At 59.0% G+C, this 19,717-nt stretch overlaps 8 protein-coding genes across 8 annotated transcripts; 6 read left to right on the forward strand and 2 right to left on the reverse strand.

Annotated features, from left to right (window-relative positions):
- Window positions 1-1,230: 1,230 nt before the first annotated feature.
- On the forward strand, window positions 1,231-3,324 carry BKCO1_2900076 (methionyl-trna synthetase; the record flags this gene model as incomplete). The annotated part of the gene is made up of 2 exons (XM_020273837.1): window positions 1,231-2,557; window positions 2,618-3,324. The coding sequence occupies 2 exons, from the start codon at window positions 1,231-1,233 to the stop codon at window positions 3,322-3,324; spliced, it is 2,034 nt and encodes a 677-aa protein (XP_020129862.1).
- Window positions 3,325-3,624: 300 nt separating this feature from the next.
- On the forward strand, window positions 3,625-6,332 carry BKCO1_2900077 (aconitate mitochondrial; the record flags this gene model as incomplete). Its single annotated transcript, XM_020273838.1, has 4 exons — window positions 3,625-3,690; window positions 3,758-5,129; window positions 5,183-5,194; window positions 5,290-6,332. 4 exons carry the CDS (start codon window positions 3,625-3,627, stop codon window positions 6,330-6,332), a joined length of 2,493 nt encoding a protein of 830 aa, XP_020129861.1.
- A 1,656-nt stretch (window positions 6,333-7,988) lies between these two features.
- Window positions 7,989-9,211, forward strand: BKCO1_2900078 (cytochrome c mitochondrial; the record flags this gene model as incomplete). Its single annotated transcript, XM_020273839.1, has 2 exons — window positions 7,989-8,434; window positions 8,500-9,211. 2 exons carry the CDS (start codon window positions 7,989-7,991, stop codon window positions 9,209-9,211), a joined length of 1,158 nt encoding a protein of 385 aa, XP_020129857.1.
- A 1,616-nt stretch (window positions 9,212-10,827) lies between these two features.
- On the forward strand, window positions 10,828-11,381 carry BKCO1_2900079 (gpi anchored cell wall protein; the record flags this gene model as incomplete). Its single annotated transcript, XM_020273840.1, has 2 exons — window positions 10,828-11,074; window positions 11,137-11,381. The coding sequence occupies 2 exons, from the start codon at window positions 10,828-10,830 to the stop codon at window positions 11,379-11,381; spliced, it is 492 nt and encodes a 163-aa protein (XP_020129856.1).
- Window positions 11,382-12,051: 670 nt separating this feature from the next.
- On the reverse strand, window positions 12,052-12,816 carry BKCO1_2900080 (uncharacterized protein; the record flags this gene model as incomplete). Its single annotated transcript, XM_020273842.1, has 1 exon — window positions 12,052-12,816. The coding sequence occupies one exon, from the start codon at window positions 12,814-12,816 to the stop codon at window positions 12,052-12,054; it is 765 nt and encodes a 254-aa protein (XP_020129829.1).
- A 1,007-nt stretch (window positions 12,817-13,823) lies between these two features.
- On the forward strand, window positions 13,824-16,343 carry BKCO1_2900081 (chy zinc finger domain-containing protein; the record flags this gene model as incomplete). The annotated part of the gene is made up of 2 exons (XM_020273843.1): window positions 13,824-15,458; window positions 15,510-16,343. The coding sequence occupies 2 exons, from the start codon at window positions 13,824-13,826 to the stop codon at window positions 16,341-16,343; spliced, it is 2,469 nt and encodes an 822-aa protein (XP_020129830.1).
- Window positions 16,344-17,240: 897 nt separating this feature from the next.
- On the forward strand, window positions 17,241-17,744 carry BKCO1_2900082 (60s ribosomal protein l31; the record flags this gene model as incomplete). Its single annotated transcript, XM_020273844.1, has 2 exons — window positions 17,241-17,330; window positions 17,463-17,744. 2 exons carry the CDS (start codon window positions 17,241-17,243, stop codon window positions 17,742-17,744), a joined length of 372 nt encoding a protein of 123 aa, XP_020129827.1.
- Window positions 17,745-18,546: 802 nt separating this feature from the next.
- On the reverse strand, window positions 18,547-19,593 carry BKCO1_2900083 (dna replication complex gins protein psf2; the record flags this gene model as incomplete). The annotated part of the gene is made up of 2 exons (XM_020273845.1): window positions 18,547-19,335; window positions 19,480-19,593. The coding sequence occupies 2 exons, from the start codon at window positions 19,591-19,593 to the stop codon at window positions 18,547-18,549; spliced, it is 903 nt and encodes a 300-aa protein (XP_020129828.1).
- Window positions 19,594-19,717: the final 124 nt, after the last annotated feature.

The following is a 19,717-nucleotide window of genomic DNA, read 5'->3' on the forward strand; positions in this document are numbered from 1 at the left end:
CAGCGCCAACATTGCCACCATAGCGCCGTCGCATGTCCCGCGTACATAATCTCACCAACGCTTGGCACCAAAGGCTTCGCTCCGAGCAAGCGGGTCGACTATAGGACAGTACAGTCATCCGAGACCGAGTCAGCTCATCCAGACCAGCCCGTTGTGAATGCTGCTCGTATTCCTCAAGAAGCCTTTGGTGAGTATATTGCAAGTATCCTTGGCGAACGCATCATGCTCACATCCGCGCGCAAGGTGCTGAGGAACTCATCAGGTACTCCGAGAGACACGATGATGGAGCAGAATCTACTCCTTACGCATCGAGACGTGGAAGCGACATTGGCTTCACACAACAGGCTCTCGGGATCGTTGTTGATGCCTTTGCCCTCTCTATCTCTCTCGGGTGCAGTCTGGGCATAATAGGAGTCTTCGCGGTGGTAACAAGTCGTATCATGATTGTGCTTGTGGCCGGGTCCGTACTTCTCGGTATCGGCGCCTACGTTGGCGCCGAGTGTATCGTGTAAGTCTCCGTCCGAGCCTTACAACTCAGTACTAACGTCCGCTCGCGCAGTGGTATTCGCAGGATCGCCCTTCTGGAGTATGGGGAAGAGCTCAAGCTCGAGCAGGATCTTCGAGAAGAGGACGGAATGCTCAGGAGATGGGCAGTTTTTCTTGGGTGCGGGCTCGCAATCGGGTTCCTCGTTGGTAGCCTCGTTGCTGTGCTTCCCTACTTCCTACTTCCCGTGTGAATCTGAATAAGGCATCCACGAAACGCACGGTGGCTGTGTTGAGGATGGCATCTTGAGACAACAGAAAGGGTCTTAAAGCGCTCACGACACTGCCATGAGGCCAGTTCCTATCCATTGAAGATATCGGTCAGGGTGGCGTGAATTGGGAATTGTACCTAAAGTGATAGAACACCTAAGATAGCTCGTAGAGGTCACCCTGTCTCGTGCTGCCACGGGCAATTTGAGTCTGAGAATGACGCTAGCTGAAACGACCGTCCGACCGGAATCCCTCTCTACCTCTTTCTGCTGCGGTGATGAAGGAAAGAGAAGGAATGAAAGGGGAGAGCAGTCGGAGTCGGGCTCGGAGGGAGTTTGCCAGCTCGAGATGCTAGGACGCTTTGGGACTAGTGCGGGGCGGGCATCAGAGCGGCGGGGAATTTGGAGCTGAGTCACCTGTGTCGGCGACTTTTGTGAGCCCATCTTCGACACCACCGTTCTCTCTCCACACTCCACCATGGCCGCCTCCCAGCCCATCCTGCCGCAGGATGGCAAGCGAAATATCCTGATCACCAGCGCCCTGCCCTACGTCAACAACATCCCCCATCTGGGCAACATCATCGGCTCCGTCCTCTCCGCCGACGTCTTTTCGCGTTACTGCAAGGCCCGCGGCTACCCGACCCTCTACGTCTGCGGCTCCGACGAGTATGGCACCGCCACCGAGACCAAGGCCATCGACGAGGGCCTCACCCCGCAGGAGCTGTGCGACAAGTACCACAAGATCCACGCCGATGTCTACAAGTGGTTCAACATCGGCTTCGACAAGTTCGGCCGCACTCCCACCCAGCAGCAGACCGATATCGCCCAGGACATTTTCATGAAGCTCCACAAGAACGGATACTTGGAGGAGAAGACCACTGTCCAGCCCTACTGCGAGAAGCATGGCTCTTTCCTGGCCGATCGCTTCGTCGAGGGCGAGTGCAGCATCTGCGGCGATCCTGGCGCTCGCGGCGACCAGTGCGACAAGTGCGGTAACCTCCTCGACCCGCTCGAGCCCGAGCCCGAGGCAAAGGCTCCCGCCTCCTCCGACGAGCCCGAGCCGGTTGGCGAGGCCAAGGCCACTGGTTACCTGATCAACCCCCGCTGCAAGCTGGACGGCGCTGCCCCGGTCAAGAGGGAGACAAAGCATGTGTACATTCGGCTGGACGAGTTGAAGGACCGGATTGTCGAGTGGTTCAAGGAGGCTAGCGTCGATGGCAAGTGGTCGTCCAATTGCATTCAGATCACTCAGTCGTGGATCGACAAAGGCTTGAAGCCCCGTGGCATCACCCGCGACCTGAAATGGGGTACTGCCGTGCCGCTTCCCGGCTACGAGGAAAAGGTCATGTACGTCTGGTTTGATGCCTGTATCGGTTACGTCTCCATCACCGCCACCTACACGGACGAGTGGGAGAAGTGGTGGAGGAACCCGGAGAATGTCCAGCTCTACCAGTTCATGGGCAAGGACAACGTCCAGTTCCACACAATCATCTTCCCCGGCTCGCAGCTTGGTACTGGCGACAAGTGGACCAAGATCCATCATCTGTCCACTACCGAGTACTTGAACTACGAGGACACCAAGTTCTCCAAGTCCAAGGGTGTTGGTGTCTTCGGCAACAACGCCAAGGATACCGGCATTCCTTCGGATGTGTGGAGATACTACCTGCTCTCAAGACGTCCCGAGACCAGCGATTCCGAATTCAAGTGGAAGGACTTCATTGACGCAAACAACAACGATCTGCTGAAGAACCTTGGCAACTTCGTCAACCGTGTGGTCAAGTTCGTGGCTGCGAAGTACGACTCCGGTAAGTTTTCTCAGCACACGCTTGTTGACGAAGGAACGCGCTGACTCTGAGGCTCGGCAGTTGTTCCCGACTACACCAAGTACAAGGACGAGGATCAGTACCTTAAGAAGCACGAGGAGGCGGTGAATGAGCTGCTGAAGACTTACATTGGCCATCTCGAGAACGTTAAGCTGAAGGCTGGTCTTTCAACGGTGCTTCACATCTCGGCCCTCGGCAACAAGCTGCTGCAGGACAACAAGCTGGACAACAGACTGTTCTCCGAGGAGCCGGAACGTTGCGCCGCTGTCGTCGGCATGGCTTTGAACCACATCTACCTTCTCTCCAGCGTCCTGGAGCCTTACATGCCCGCCACCGCGCGCGGTGGCGTCACTGACAAGGGCGAGCCCATTTCTGGTATCTTCCAGCAGCTCAACGTGGACCCCGTGCCTTATATTCCCGAGCAGTGGGCCACGGGCACCATCAAGCCTGGTCACAAGATCGGCAAGGCAGGGTACCTGTTCAACCAAATCAAGCCTGAGAAGGAGCAGGAGTGGAGAGAGGCCTATGGTGGCGAGGAGGCCCAAAAAGCCAAGAGGCTGGAGGCTGAGAAGAGGGCGGCAAAGAAGGCGCAGAAAGAAAAGGACAAGGCCAAGAAGGCGGCCAAGAAGGCGGCTGCTGCGGCTGCAGGCGCGGGCGGCGTCGAGGCAGCGGAGAAGAAGCAAGAGGCGGATCCCGCTATCGAGAAGGTCACAGAGGCCATGGAGAAGGCGGACGTGCACACGTCGTAGATTTTGTTTCTTGGATCAGGTGTTAGAGGAAGAGCGAAAAGACACGTGTGACGAGCATTTAAGACGAGATGAGACGATATGAGGTGGCAAATCAAAATAGAGATGCCAATTGATACCCTTAGCTGCAAGTGTGCACTGTGGTGTCGCGTGGCCCCGGATTTCGGCCGGGGGTGTGGACATCTGCCAATGGCCATGTCGCAATTTGTCGAGAGCGCCCGCTACGCGCCTCCGCTTTCGCTCGCCCCATCGTGAATTTTTGGCCGCCATCACCTGCACTGCTGCTCGCCTCACCAGCTCCCAATGGCAGGCCAGGCAATTACCATGCGGGCAAATGCCCTCAGGGCTGCCCGTATCGCACAAGCCAAGGTGAATTTGACCCCCGCCCCCGGGCATCGCCCTCGCCCATCGCGATGAAGATCTGACGCAGCACCAGTCATCGGCCAGCGCGCCACTTCGCCCGCTGCTGCAGAGCAGACGGCACCTGGCAACCGCCCAGTCTCCCACGCCGCCGCCGAACTTCGACATCGCCTCTCGCACCCCTCCTTACCCCAAGCTGCTCAAGAGGCTGTCCGCGGTCCGCAGTCTGCTGGGCTCCGAGCGCAAGCTCACGCTCGCCGAGAAGATCCTCTACTCCCATCTCGACAACCCCGAAGAGTCGCTCCTGGCCGGCACGAACAATGGAAGGGATGTCCGGGGCGCTGCCAACCTCAAGCTCAAGCCCGACCGGGTCGCTATGCAGGACGCTTCGGCGCAGATGGCTCTGTTGCAGTTCATGTCGTGTGGTCTCCCCACCACCGCCGTGCCTGCCAGCATCCACTGCGACCACATGATTGTCGGTGAGAAGGGTGCCGACACTGACCTTCCCCGCTCCATCCAGGGCAACAAGGAGGTCTTCGACTTCCTGGAGAGTGCTGCGAAGAAGTACGGCATCGAGTTTTGGCCGCCGGGCGCTGGTATCATCCACCAGACCGTCCTGGAGAACTACAGCGCACCGGGTCTCATGATGCTTGGAACGGACAGCCACACGCCCAACGCTGGTGGTCTTGGTGCCATCGCCATTGGTGTTGGTGGTGCGGACGCGGTCGACGCCCTCGTCGATGCGCCTTGGGAACTGAAGGCTCCCAAGATACTGGGTGTCAAGCTCGAGGGAAAGCTCAGCGGCTGGGCTAGCCCCAAGGATGTCATCCTGACCCTTGCTGGCAAGCTCACCGTGCGTGGCGGCACTAACCACATCATCGAGTACTTTGGGCCGGGCGTCGACTCTCTGAGCTGCACTGGCATGGCCACCATCTGCAACATGGGCGCTGAAGTCGGTGCTACTACGTCGCTGTTCCCGTTCTCCTCTGGACACGTTCCCTATCTCGGCGCTACCTACCGCGAGTCAATTGCCAACCAAGCCAGCGCCATCGCATCTTCTCCCGAGCAGCAGAACCTTCTCCGTGCCGACTCCGGTGCGGAGTACGACCAAGTCATTACCATCAACCTCTCGGAGCTGGAGCCTCACATCAACGGACCGTTCACACCGGATCTTTCGACGCCTCTCAGCAAGTTCAAAACCACTGTCGAGGAGAAGGGCTGGCCCACGACGTTCGGCGCCGGTCTCATCGGCAGCTGCACCAACTCCAGCTACCAGGACATGACACGTGCCGAGGAGCTCGTCAAGCAGGCCCAGGCTGCTGGCTTGAAGCCCAAGGCGGACTTCTTTATCACGCCCGGCAGCGAATTGATCAGAGCCACGCTCGAGAGAGACGAGACTCTGGACACTTTCTCTTCTGCCGGTGGTACTGTTCTCGCGAACGCTTGTGGTACGTCCCCACTCCTTCTACTGCCTGTGACGCTGATTGCTGACTTTGACTAGGGCCTTGTATTGGTATGTTTGGATCTCTTCTTTCCCCTGCATTTCCCTCACTTATCTACCGCCTACTACCCTTCCGTCTTCCAGCTTCCGTGCTGACTCTTGTGCAGGCCAATGGAAGCGTAATGATGAAGTCAAGAAGGGCGAGAACAACGCCATCTTCACCAGCTACAACCGTAACTTCCCCGCCAGAAACGACGGCAACAGACAAACCATGAACTTCCTGGCCTCTCCCGAGCTGGTCACCGCTCTCAGCTATGCAGGCAGCACGACCTTCAACCCCATGACGGACTCCATTCCCACTCCTTCGGGCACTCCGTTCAGGTTCGCTCCGCCCAAGGGCCAGGACCTTCCCTCGGCCGGTTTCGAGATCGGTAACCCCGAGTTCCTTCCTACGCCCGGCAAGCCTGACGCCAGCGTCGAGGTCAAGGTCGACCCCAAGTCGGCCCGTCTCGCCCTTCTCGAACCTTTCGCTCCCTTCCCCGACTCGGACCTCTCCGGCCTCCGCGTCCTCTACAAGGTCAAGGGCCAGTGCACGACGGACACCATCAGCGCGGCCGGCCCGTGGCTCAAGTACAAGGGTCACCTGCCCAACATCGCCGAGAACACGCTGATCGGCGCGGTCAACGCGGCGACGGACGAGACCAACGTCGCGTACGACACGGACGGCAGCGCGTGCGGGATCCCGGCGCTGGCCAAGCGGTGGAAGAGCCAGGGGCGCGAGTGGCTCGTCGTCGCCGAGCACAACTACGGCGAGGGCAGCGCGCGCGAGCACGCCGCGCTGCAGCCCCGCTACCTCGGCGGCCGCGTGATCCTCGCCAAGTCGTTCGCCCGCATCCACGAGACGAACCTCAAGAAGCAGGGCGTCGTGCCGCTCACGTTCGTCGACGAGGCCGACTACGACGCCATCGACGCGTGCGACGAGATCGCCACCGAGGGCTTGTACGACGTCCTCAAGGCCGGCGGCAAGGGCGAGGTCAGGTTGCGCTTGAAGAAGCGCAGCTCCGGTGAGGAGAAGCTCATCGCCACCAGGCACACGCTCAGTCGCGACCAGTGCGGGTTCATCTTGGCGGGGAGCGCGCTGAATTTGTTGGCGAGGAAGGGGAGGGAGAGCGAGGAGGAGGTTACGAGGCAGGCGGAGCTGTCGGATTAGTTTTGGTTGGCGTGATGATGTGAAGGGGGGAGGGGAGAAGAAGAAAAAGTTGGGAGTATGTGATGGTGGCGGCGACGGTGGTCTGATATCGGGAAGAGAGCAGCAAAAAACTTCATTGTGATATTTTCTTTTTTCTTTTTTTTTTCAGTCGGGGTATGCGCAGACGGATATGCGTGCGAGAATACATATGTATGTAAATGTAGATGCAGGGACGACGGTCTTATTTCCAGGGGCGCAATATGGAGACAAAAAGTCATGAAAGCGTTGAGCAAGGTGCATCGCGGGCTTCGATCCATTCGTTTTTGTGAGTGAGGTTGCGCAACAGTAGTTACTACTAGGGGTTTTGGTGATGTACTGTGTATGTCTGGTCTGTCACTCTCCCGTAGGCAAGTGCGCGTGAGTCGTTGCACCCTTTGTTGCTTACGAAAAGCGCTTTGTCCATTGGCCGTTCTGGGCCGGCAAAGAGTGGGTCGTGGGCCGGACCTCAGCGTTCAAGGGCCAACGTCATCATCCGTCGTGACCCCTGCAAGCTTTTCTCCGCACAACGTGGTAGCTTGGCGGGAAGCGGGAAACGGTTCAATTGCTCCGAGAGCAGTCGTCAAGCACTGTCGCCTGGGTTAGGGCACGATGAAGAAGATTAGAAGAGATTGCGTTGTTTCGTTCTTTGTCACCGAGATATGGTTTGTCAGAGGACGACAGTGATCAGAGAGAGTCCAGCCAACAGCTGCTTACGGAGCACGGGCGGGCGGGGGGAGCGGGTCGCAAGCAAGGGCCCCGCGGGCTGCCACGCCTGCCTGCTTCCGTGTCTCATCAGACACACCTCTCACCACGTTGCTGAAGAAGAAGAAGCACATGGACTGAAACACGGCGGACCAACGTCCGGGCGCGGATGCAGGAACCAACCGGCAAAAGGCGCCACGCAGCATCTTCTGCGGGATGAAGTGCGGTAGGTACCTAGGTGGCCAAGGGTCCTGCTTGGGCTAGCTAGGTATTTGTTCGGCAACCGGACGCGGTGCGTCTGACCAACCAGGCGGGGTTTGGCCTCAGACCCCTCATTCTCTGGCACCGCCAACGGCAACGCGCTGCTGGCTGCGCGCTGCTGCTGCGGCTCTGCGCGCGCGTGGGATGGACCCAGGAAAAAGACGGCCGCCGCTGACGCTAAGCCTGCGTTTTTCCCCTGTCGACGACATGTCCGTTGGCCGACCTCTGCACCGCGCAGCGCGACCGGAACCACATGTTCGGCTTGGGTAAGCTGCCAGGGGCTGGAATCGGGCCTCCGTCGCATCATCCGGCACGTGTGTTCATAATGGCGGCGCGGCCATTGGTGCCCAGATGAAGCCGGGGGACCCGCAACGCCGCGGCGATCTGACGACAGGCCCGAGGGTATTATCGGCGCCCGTTCGAAGGTGCTGGTGCATGCCCTGAGCTTTCTAATCGGCGGCGAGGAAGAAGCTCCCCACTAGATATAAGCTCGCCGCCGCCGCCCGCCGCTCGATCCCTAGCTGCTCTCTCTCAAGTTCTGCTCTCTTTCCCTTCGTTGCCCGCTGTCCGACCGACATATACCTGTCTCTTCACTTCTCTGTTGTCTGCGGGCTGTTTGCTCCTGCTTATCGCCAGCCATATCACACCACCTCGCACCACTCTCTGTCTCTCACAATGGCCTCCGCTGCCCGGTCCCTTTTCGCCGGCCGCAACGCGCTCCTGCGCCCCGCCCCGGCGTCCATTCGGTCAGCTACTAGCGCCGCTGCCCGCTCGTCTCGCTTCGCCGTCCCGGCGTTGGCATCCCGCCAGCAGTACTACTCTCGCCGCGGCTACTCGTCCGAATCTGGCGGCAAGTCGTCGTCGTCGTCGTCGTCGTCCAGCGGCCCCAACCCGGCCGTCTGGGTGGGCGCTCTCGCGGTCCTCGGCGGCGCCGGATACTACGCCTACGGGCTGAGCCAGGGCGCGCAGGCCGACCAGCTCAAGGGGCCCTTCACCCCCAAGTTCGAGGACTACCAGAAGGTGTACGACGCCATCGCCAAGGCGCTCGAGGAGAAGGACGACTACGACGACGGCAGCTACGGCCCCGTGCTGCTGCGGCTGGCGTGGCATGCCAGCGGAACGTGAGTTGCGGCCCAGACCGACCACCCATCATCATCTCTCTCCACTCTACTAACACCACCACCAGCTACGACAAAGAAACCGGCACCGGCGGCTCCAACGGCGCCACCATGCGCTTCGACCCGGAAGCCGACCACGGCGCCAACGCCGGCCTGCGCGCCGCCCGCGACTTCCTCGAGCCCATCAAGCAGCGCTTCCCGTGGCTCTCGTACTCGGACCTCTGGACCCTCGCCGGCGTCTGCGCCATCCAGGAGATGCAGGGGCCCAAGATCGCCTGGCGCCCCGGCCGCGCCGACCGCGACGTCTCGTTCTGCACGCCCGACGGGCGGCTGCCCGACGCGGCGCAAGGCGGCGACCACCTGCGCGCCATCTTCGGGCGCATGGGCTGGGACGACCGCGAGATCGTGGCGCTGAGCGGGGCGCATGCGTTGGGCAGGTGTCACACTGATCGCTCGGGGTTCGAGGGCCCGTGGACGTTCAGTCCGACGACGTTGACGAATGATTACTTCAGGTTGTTGGTGGAGGAGCGGTGGCAGTGGAGGAAGTGGGGGGGCCCGAAGCAGTTGGAGGATGTGCGGACGAAGTCGTTGATGATGCTGCCGACGGATTATGCGCTCGTGAAGGATAAGAAGTTTAGGCCGTGGGTGGAGAGGTATGCGAAGGATCAGGAGGCGTTTTTTAGGGACTTTTCGGATGTGGTGATGAGGTTGTTTGAGCTGGGCGTGCCGTTTCAGACGGGCGAGGACGCGAGGTTTACTTTCAAGAGCAGCTTCGACTAGGTAGGTTTGGGTTGGCTTTTTGGATGACCCGGCCGGTCGACGGTGTTGCTGGAGGAGGTTGGTGACGAAACGAAACCTTTGCGAGGGGGTGGAGTCTGGTTTGTTTTTGCCGTCTTTTTGCTCTAGAGCTACGAAAGATCAAAGACGAGATCGAGAAGGCCGCGGCGTCTTAAAACTGCTGTTGGCTTAGACCTGTTTAGATATCAAGATGCGAATGACTTTCCACTCTCACGATTTGCGTTCTTGATCTTTGTTGCAAATGTGTTACAGTGGACTGATTGTTATGACTCAAATTGGTGAGCTGTGTCGCCGTACGGGTAGGCTCGCGGAGAACTGTAGCAAAGTAGCTGAAGCGTCTATCATGGACATGAATGCACGACATCCGGATGAGAGGCTCGATCACTTCACTTTGTTGCAAGACCAAGCGATCCGATCTCGTCCTTATATACGTGTACCGTCGTCAGATGCTAGAATCACTGCAAGATTGGCGGGTGCTGACCTTGCAACCAAAAACAAAAAAAAAAAAAAACTTAAATTACACACAGTTGACAATTGTAGTGTTAAACGCCATATTGAACAGTCAAGTCAGACATTCTAAATCTTCAACATTGACTTCGTCTGCTCCATACGACTGAGATACAGATTACATGCTGCCTGGGACTCTAGGCTACCATCAATGTTGGCCTTAGAATGTGGAAGGAGTGGTGGAGTTTGGCTTGATCATCCCTGCCAGCAGCCGCTGAGGTGAAAATCTAGCCGTGCACGAATAGGCAAATCTCAACAACAGTCAGGTCTACTCACACCTCTAGATAGCTTAACACAATCGCCACGGGAACCGATCGCAAGCCAGACGTATACGGTCTCTCTTATGATGAAAGTGAGCATAATCTCCACACGAGCGACGCATTATCTCTAGGCCCGTGCACGGACGCCCTCGGAATTTTGAGTCGCTTGTTGTGAGTATAGGGTTCTTTATGATACGCCGAGACGTGAGCAAAGGAGAGGGCTGCGGTGTTGGCTGGAAAGTGGATGCAAACAGTAAGCTCCTCCTTTGTGGTAGGTGGTGGGTGGTGGGTGTTGGACTCTCCTATTAGCGTTAAGGATCATGGAGAAGCGTATATTTAACCGTGATCGCCGCCGGTGCGAAATGGGGGTATATAAATACGAGCAGCTGCCAAGATCAGCCAGAGCAAACGCACGACATGCGCCGCAATTGCATGGGCAAACCGTGTTCTTGAAGCCCCGACGACGGCGACGACAGCTCACGGTGTGACGGGGCGGCTCAGCGCAGCAGAGAGCGAACGATTGGGCGAGCAGGGCATGGAGATCCTCCGCTGCTGCGCTGATCAAACGCAGACCCGCCCCCGCCAAGCCTTGTGAGGCAGCGCTAGGCTTGATTGGCTGGCCGGGCGCGCGAGCCCTGCAGCCGCCCGTCGCGTTCCATTAAAGCCCCCCAGAAACACCACCCAGAAACACCACCTTCGTGCCTTTCCCGGTCCTCACCACACTCCTTTGGTTCGCCGATCGCCGCCTCACCACCGTCCTTATCCTTCACCAGCTCCACTAGCGCCTCACTCCAGCCGTTCCCTACCACCATCTGCAAGATATCCACCACCATGTTCTCTGCCAAGTTCCTCACCTTCCTCGTCGTCGCCCTCCTGGGCTTCGTCAACATCGCTGCTGCTGCCACCCCGCCAGCTTGCCTGATCAGCATCATCGGCTCGGAGCCCAACCCCAACGACGTCGCCACCATCTGCAAGAAGGACAGCATCCAGTCCGACATCGCTTCCAACTGTGGCTCCGAGAAGGCCGATGCCATGACCGCCTACTCGTCCGTCTGCAAGGCAGCCGGTGTCACCGTTTGTAAGTTGCCGCCTCGTTTTGTCTCTGATGCACAAAGGGTCTAACCATCCGCTTCGCGCCAGCTACCTCTGCCTCTGCCTCGGCCTCGGCCTCTGCTACCAAGTCTGGTTCCTCCAGCGCCTCCGCTACCGGCTCCGTCACCACCCCCGGCTCTTCCGTCAGCACCCCCGGCGCCTCCTCCGGCTCCAGCAGCGGCTCCTCTTCCACCACCACCCCGGCCCCCACCAACGACGCCCCCAACAAGATCCAGAACGTCGGCTTCATGGCCCTCGGCGCCTTCGCTATCGGCGCCATCGCCCTTCTGTAAACACCCTGCTCCCTGGAAGTCCGCAAACCTGGCGCTCGTCATCATCCTCCTCCTCCTGAGAAGCCCTTGACTGCGGGAAAGTAGGCTTTTGCATGGATCCGTGCACGTTGCGGTTCGCCATGAGGGTGCGCAGGTACGGCCCGGAAACGCCTGCGTTCTAGAAACGGCGCTTTCTCCAACTCGGTGCATTCTTTCTCTTCAACCTTTTCCATTATCTCGCGAGGCGCGGATCTGCTCCGACTGGATATCAGCTTTTCGAAGCTTTTTTCTCAAGTCGGGACAAGGCACAGCTGAGGTTGCGCGCGCGGGGCATTTGTACATTAGATGGACTACAGCGATGGTTGTCTGCTCCCCCAGCAGGTCCTACTCATAGCCTGCATTTATACCCCACAATGCTGCATATGCTCATATTATTTTTTATACCCCACATGGCGCATGTCCGTTCGTAATGGTACTTTGCCTTCTGCGGTCCAAAGATAACTCCGTTTGCGGTGTGTTGTCGTTGCACCGAGTGCGTGCTGCCTTGACTTCCCGGTGCCGTGGTCTGTAAGCGAAGCAGGGTCCTGCAGGATATAATCGTGTCGCGGCCGCGGGAGCTGTTGGCTGTTGCTATGCACAGGCACGATGAGAGAGAGAGAGTTGGACCTCCGTTCCCCACGAGCCAACTCTCTCAAGACCGCCCATCCTTCACCGGCGCCCCAAAATCCTCCATGCTCCTCTCCTCGCCCCGTCCCCCATCCTTCCTCTTCTGAACCATCTTCACCCCAATCCTCCTCGGGCCCTTGGCCTTGGCCCTGAGCGCCACCTCTGCCCCCGCCGCCGTCGATGCGCCCGCTCCACCACCACCGCCATCCGCAGCAACAGCAGCAGCAGCGGCGACATCACCAGCGCCGCTCTGCAGCTCGCCCACCTCCTGTCCCTCGCCGACCAGCTTCTCCACAATCTTGGCCTTGGCCTGCGCGCGCTTGAGCCGGTCGTCAAAGTCCGCGACGCCCTCCTCGTCGTTTTGCGTCGACAGGCTCGCCGGCTCCGTCAGCGCGTGCAGCGTCGTGATGTGCTTGGCGAGCCGGGGATTGGTAGTGTTGGTGTTGCTGCCGGCCTGCAGTGGGGGGAGGGAAGGCGCTGTCGTGGTGGTGGGATCGTCGTGTTTCGGGGGAGCGTGCTGGGGGGTTTCGCTGTTGTTGTTGTTGTTCTTCGGTGGTGGTGGTGGTGGTAGGCGGGACGCCCAGACGGCGGCTTTGCCGTGGAGGTGGCCCATGGCGGCGAATTTCTCGAAGCCCTTTTCGAGCCCGAAGACGCGGCCTTCGATGCGGCCGGCGCGCGAGCCGTCGGCGACGCCGAGGGCGTGGCCTTCGGTGTAGTATTGGTCTTCGAGGGAGAGGAGGGAGTCGAATGGGTCGAGGTCGAGGTCGAGGTCGAGGGTGGGGCCGTCCATTTTTGTGGTTCTTTTTTTTCTTTTTGTCGTCTCTTACTTCCTCACTCTCGCCTTTTGCTCTCGTGAGCAAGGACTGCTGATTGGAGATTGTGGATATGCTTCTTTTTTTTTTCTTTTTTCCTTTCGTTCTTTTCGTGGATCACGGTGGACAGAGGTGAGTGGTACGTGGTGGTGGGGGCGGGTGCCTGACAAAATGTTGGCCCCACCTTGGCCCTGCCGCAGGGCTGGCCCTGGTCCGGAGGCTGTTGGGAAATTTTCTGGAGGCGTGCGTCATATTAATCAGCAGAATTGTACTGGGTACATGCGCGGGTGCGTTATTGCATATTTGAAGTACTGCCTACAATCCCAGAGTCTGTTTCACCTTCTCATTGGTGGTGGTGTTCCAAGCCTGTGCCTTTTTCTCGTTCCGCGGTTGTGGCTTTCATCAGAACCCGTCAGCTTACGTCTGACATGCCCGTCATCAATAATCTATCAGCCAGCATCCTTCAGCATAACGAATCTGGACCCTCAATAATAATGCGCAAGTGCCTGGCTTGACGCGAATCCATGATGGCCGAGTTGTGGCGCCTGGCGAAGGTCGGTGTGTCAAAGTGCCAATGCGGCTCCAGGTTCCGCAAATACGCCCGACGAGCCCGTTTCGGAAAGCCGGTGCAGAAAGGACGCTGATCCACTTGCCCGTCTGAGAGCAGACAGAATTTATCCCGGTCGTGCCGTCTTGACGCCCGCTTCTTGGTGGTGATGGTTTCTCTGACCGGGGAGTTGGCTCAGCCCTGTGCAAGGCCGGGGACACGGGCTGACGCGCCGCAAGAACTCCACCATGACAGGGGCGCCCGCACGACGATCGCCTCCGCGGTGCGGCGTGAAAATCGGGTCTGTTGGGATTATTACTGTTATTGCCGCTGCAAGATAAGCAAGCAGGGTGGCCTGCATGTCAAGTTTCCTTATGTATTGCGGGCGCGGACGGGCAGGCAGGCAGGCAGGCAGGCTCCGCTCGAGCTGCAAGCGGCATGGCCACGTACCGAGGAATCTCGAACTCAGCACAACCCACAACGCGTGGGCCGGCGACCAGAGGCTCCCGCCGTGCCCGCCAAGGCCCGCCAGCGCGCAAGAAGGCCGCAGCGCCACCGGCCAAATGTGTGGACCTGCACCTCCTGGCAGTAGTGCTGCCGGGCGGCGGCGTGTCACGTTGGAGTGCTGCTTTCTCCAGCACCGCGCCCCCCTCTGTTCCCAGTTTCCAGCTCGTCGTCGCCTGCCTCGCCGGCCTCCTGGCCATCCTACGCTTCCTCATGACCAACCTCATCTCGTCCTTCATCATCGAGCCCGTCGTCCGCCACGCTCGCCGATTCTCCGAAGCCACAGCCTCCCAGTGGCCGGGTAGCCATGGCGAATCAACGGCGATCCCTGACGAATCCCGCCGTCCATCACGTGTGAGCGGGAGCTATCCATCGCCGCGCCGCGAGGCGACGAGCCTCTCCGCCGGCCATGTCTGCCTCCAAGGCGCAGCAGCGTCGCAGTCTGTAGCAGGCGCCGCCGGCAGCCCTCAGCCCGCGCCCCCTGCGACCGCGACCGCGACCGCGACCGCGCCCTCGCAGCGCTCCGACTTCGCCACTGTCCACACCCCCGAGCCTGCCCACGAGTCGCCCGAAGATCCTCCTAGGTCCACCGCTGCCGCAGGTCATGCTCGGCTCACGCAATTGCCAGCGAGCACCACCGCTGCCTCATCTCGAACCGCAAGCCTGCCCCTCGAGGACGAGCGCTCCAGCAATCCCGCCCACGGCATCCCCGCACCCTTTCGCCCAGTAGCTGCGGATTCCCCCGACGCCGGCCGCCCTCCGTGGGGTAGCGCAACCGCCAACCATCAGACCGGCCGAGACCCTGCCCGTGCAATGAGCTACCCTCCGGCCGGCGTCGCCTCTGCTGAGGTCAAAATGTCCGAATCCTTGCCTGCCGACGATGGCATGCGCCTCATGCGCCTGCGCATCCATGAGATCCGCAGCCTCGGCGTCCCGAGCGACGAGAAGGCCAGGCGCATGCACTCCCTGATGACCGAGGGATACCATGCCCGCCACAGCCATGCCCCGCGCCCGCCGTCGCCGTCGAGCATCATGTCGAACGAGCGACCCTTCACTCCGAGCTCGACGCGGTCCGAGATGCACATCTCGTCTCCAAACTCCGTATACTCCCTGTACGATGGTGACAACCCGTACAACCTCACGGCCGAGGATCTGAAGTCTACGTTCTATCCCGACGACGAGGCAGAATACGGAGTAGACGCTCATGCTCGCATGGACGAGGATGAGGTGGACGACGAGGGGCCCATCTACGGCTGCAAACATTACAAGAGGAATGTCAAGATCCAGTGTTTCGACTGCAACCGCTGGTACACTTGCCGCCATTGCCATGATGAAAGCGAAAACCACCATCTCAACCGGAAGAAGACGAGGAGCATGTTCTGCATGTTGTGCGCAACTCCGCAACCGGCAGGGGAATTCTGCCGGTCATGTCATGCGCGGACGGCATGGTATTACTGTGACATTTGCAAGCTCTGGGACAACGACAGCGCCAAGGGCATCTATCACTGCGCCGACTGTGGCATTTGCCGGCGCGGAGAAGGCCTTGGGAAGGACTTTATCCATTGCAAGGTGGGTTAAATTTTTTTCAAAGCACGTGGATGTCAGGCTAACAGGGGTCAGAAATGCAACGTCTGCATCAGTATCAAATTCGCCGAAGACCATCGGTGTATTGAACGGGCTACAGATGCCGACTGCCCCATATGCAAGGACTACATGTTCACCTCGTCTACCGACGTCGTGGCGATGAAATGTGGCCACTACATGCATCGTAACTGCTACGACGCTTACATGCAGACTGACTACAAGTGTCCCATGTGCAAGAAGAGTGCTGTCAACATGGAACTGCAGTGGCGCAAAGTCCGTGATGCAGTCGACAGTCAACCGATGCCGGCGCAGTTTGCAGATACCAAAGTCGTCGTCCATTGCAACGATTGCTCCGTGAAGTCTACAGCACAGTATCACTGGCTCGGTAACCAATGCACCCATTGCGAGTCGTTCAACACCAACGAGCTACGGCTACTTTCCCGCAACGGGCCTGAGCGAGACCTTGGCGCCGCTGACTCTACGACTACACCGTCGTCCCCTCGTTCGTGTCTTACACCGGTAACAAACACCGTCGAGCGCAGGACGTCCGGGTCTTACTTTCTGCTTGCGGAACGAGAGGAGCGTGAAGCACGTGAAAGAGAGGCGGCCATGCGGCCTGCATCCGCCGACGGATCATCCTTCTCGCCGTTCGAGATGCTGCAACGAGTGAGGTCTTTGTCGCCTGTTCGCCGGCTGTTGGGCGGATCGGATGACGAGATGGACGATGCCGACGAGGACGAAGACGACGACGATGGAGAAGAAGACAGCGACGACAGCATGGATGACGACGATGAAGACGAGGACGAGGAGCTCGAAGATGCCGACGGAGATGACATTCTCGACGGCATTGACCTTATTGGACATCGTTAAGGATATTCCGACAATCAGCATCTCTCGACGAAGGGGAGCGAGGGGCGCTCATCAGCACGTCCCTTGCATGTTCATTATTACGATACGCGAGGGGCTGGACGGACGACTTGCGTCAACGAGGGGCCATGGTTTCAGGCGCTTTGAATTTACGATGTACTGATAACGGCGTACTCCACGAGGCATTGGACTGGGTCTTGGGGAGTTGGGCAATTCGTAGCACCGCGTTCAGGGTCTTGAGGTTTGTACACTTTGTATAGGAAATGCGGGGAGTCTGGGGAAATTTTGGAATTCCTTCTCGGCTCGCAGGCATAGGATGGTCGTTCACGGAATACTTCGGGGATGGGCGCATGAACGTGTACGTTATTATTAATTAGTCCTATTCTTGTTTTGAGCGATGCAAAGATGCTTCTGTGAACTGAGAGCCTGGCGTTGTTTGCGAGTGCGGGGGGCCTGCTGAACTGCCGGTGAACCGTGACGGGAAGCATAGGAGCGCATGACCGCCTTCCGTGCTCGATCAGGCACCCCTATCGTGCTATCGTGAGATCGCAATCAACAAATGGTATAAAGCAAGAGGGGTACAGGTCGTGCCGTGTACAACTACACAGTACTGCGCTGGGCAGAGCCGAAAGTGTTGCAAGGATAGTTCAAGCGACGTTTAGCCGGCGTTCGGTAAGCGAGACGCCCGCCCACACCACCTTTCTGCGCATACCCAGGAGCGAACTTTTCGACCTCCGCGACGACCAACCTCGACAATCCTCCCCGACAGCACCCTCTCCTCCTCGCAGTAAGCCTGGCCCCCATCCCCGCTGCGTTTCAGCACGTTTCGCAACGCACGATACCGCCGCGTGCCATCGCCATCGTTCGATAGCTGACAAGTCCCGCCTTCACCGACAGAAAATGTCCACCAAGACCAAGTCCGCTGGCAAGCAGCGCAGCGCCATCTCCGACGTTGTCGCGCGCGAGTACACCATCCACCTCCACAAGCGTGTACGTTCTTGAAAAAACAACCTTTCCACAAAAACATCAGTTTGGTGAAGTCCAAATCAATGGTCACACCAAATCCTCTTTTTGTGTGGCATTGGGCGGAAGACTGATTCGGAAATCCTCGGCACGCATTAGGTCCACGGCGTCTCCTTCAAGAAGCGGGCCCCCCGCGCCATCAAGGAGATCCGCGCCTTCGCCACGCAGGCCATGGGCACCTCGGACGTCCGCCTCGACCCGCAGCTGAACAAGAAGGTGTGGGAGTCGGGCATCAAGGGCGTGCCGTTCCGCCTGCGCGTGCGCATCAGCCGCAAGCGCAACGACGAGGAGGGCGCCAAGGAGAAGCTGTACTCGTACGTCCAGGCCGTCAACGTCAAGAACCCCAAGGGCCTCAACACCACCGTCGTCGAGGACGCTTAGATGTCGAGAAATCTTCTCTAAGAGCGGTTTTTCTTGTCAAAACGGTCGGAGAGGAGGGGGGACGGCGGGCTTGATTTCGAAGTCTCGGGATATGAAAAAAACAAATGGGAATCTTTTTATACCAACGAACGAACGAGTTTCGTGAAACAGAAGAAAGTTCCTGGGACGATGCACATGGGAGGCGTCAAATGGACTGGCTAGAGGACTGGGCTGGGGAATCTTTTGCTTGGACCTCTTTTTTTCTTTCGTTCGCTAGCACGAGGGTGAAATGAAGAGACCGTCCGAAGGTCGTGTGTTTGGCGCTCCCGCTTCATCTGGTGCCTTTACGCATGGGTGCTGTGCTTGTGATCTTGTGGTGTCCCATGGTATACTGGAACTTACGGGGCATGAACAGCTAGCTCATCCTAATACATATCCTGTGGTTTTGGTTCGCATGTCTTCCGAACAAGCTTCAACGGGAAGTTCGTCCAGCCAAGTCTTGAAGGATTCTCACGATGCTAGAGTTGTTTCCCAGCAGATCAATTACCCCAGAATGAATTCTTGGGAACTTGCTGAGGCTGACGTCAATTGCCAATGCTGTTCTCACGTACTGAACCGTTTCAAGTTTTCTCATGTCTCATACTTTTCTTCTCTAACTACCTGATGCAAAAAGGACCACTCACTGCACACCTCCAGTGGAACCGATGTCAAGTGTATAATCTCCATATCCTTAACGCCAGACCTTTGTTCCAGCACAGAAACACGCCGCCTTTTACTTCCGCTCCTTGTTTTTACCTCCTTCTTCTTCCCCCTCCGCCGCTCATCACAAATCCATCTCATCATCATCATCGTCATAATACCCCGCACTACCACCACCACTACCACCCGTCCTCCCCATCCCCGTCCTTCCTCCTATTCCCCTCTCCGCCTCCTCCCCCTCCCCCTCCCCCTCCCTCTCCCTCCTCGCCCCCTCCCTGCTCGCCCCGATCCGCCTCAGGCCGTCCACCACGCCCCCGATGAACCCCCGCCCCTCGGCCACCTCCATCCCGCCCACCCCGTTCATCCGCACCCCGCCGCCCGCGTCCAGCACGTCCACGCCCGCCCGCAGCTTCGCCAGCCGCACCTCGCGCAGGTCGCGCATCAGGCGGCGGACCGTGTTGGCGCCACCGCTGCTGCTGCTGCCGCCGCCGCTGCCGTCGTCGCTGGTGCTGCTGTGGTGGTGGTGGAAGTCGTCGGGCGCGGCGTCGAGCAGGATTTCGCCGAGCTCGAGCCAGTGGTATGGGAGGGCGGTGGGGGGGGAGGTGGAGGTGGCGGTGGGGAGGAAGGGCGGGGAGGTGGGGAGGGGGGTGGAGGTTGTTGTTGTTGTCGTTGTGGGGAGGCGGTTGGTGGGTGTGGGTGTGGTTGTTGTTGTTGTTGTTGTTGGAGGGAGGGGTGGTGGCGGGGAGAAGGCGTCGGGGGAGTGCTCGGTTTCGAACTCGAGGATGGCGGCGAGCGAGGCCGGGTGCAGCCAGGGCGGGGGGAGGATGTTGGCGCGGCGTTGGCGTTTGAGGAGGAGGGCGAGCCAGAGGGGGATGTCGGCGCGGTGGGGTGGGGTGAGGGGCGGTGTGGGACCCTGTGGGAGATGAATTGGTCAGCGGTGGTTCGTCGTAGTTTGGGCGTTGGACGGACGGACGGACGTACTAGAGATTGGGATTCTATATGGGTGGAATATGAAGCTGCGTTTTTTTTTTTTTTTTCGGCGGGGTTAGCTACTCACTCCTAGCAGGTCGAGGCTCTCGAGGCGTTGGCGTGGTATCACGGTCACGAGTTCCATTTCGCATAGGAATGTGACTTCGGCCGGCGTCAGTCCTGGCGGTAAGGGGAGCGCCATGGTTGTAGAGAGGGTTGGTGATGGTGTCGCGACGCGTCCGCTGCGGGCAGTACGTCAAGGGCGACGCGACTGAAAAGCCGGTCCGAGATTTAGCCGCGAGAACGGGCTTCGCGGACTGCGCCAA

This window comes from Diplodia corticola (assembly GCF_001883845.1).
Source record: "Diplodia corticola strain CBS 112549 chromosome Unknown scaffold29, whole genome shotgun sequence".
In the NCBI taxonomy this organism is placed as follows: Eukaryota; Fungi; Ascomycota; class Dothideomycetes; order Botryosphaeriales; family Botryosphaeriaceae; genus Diplodia; species Diplodia corticola.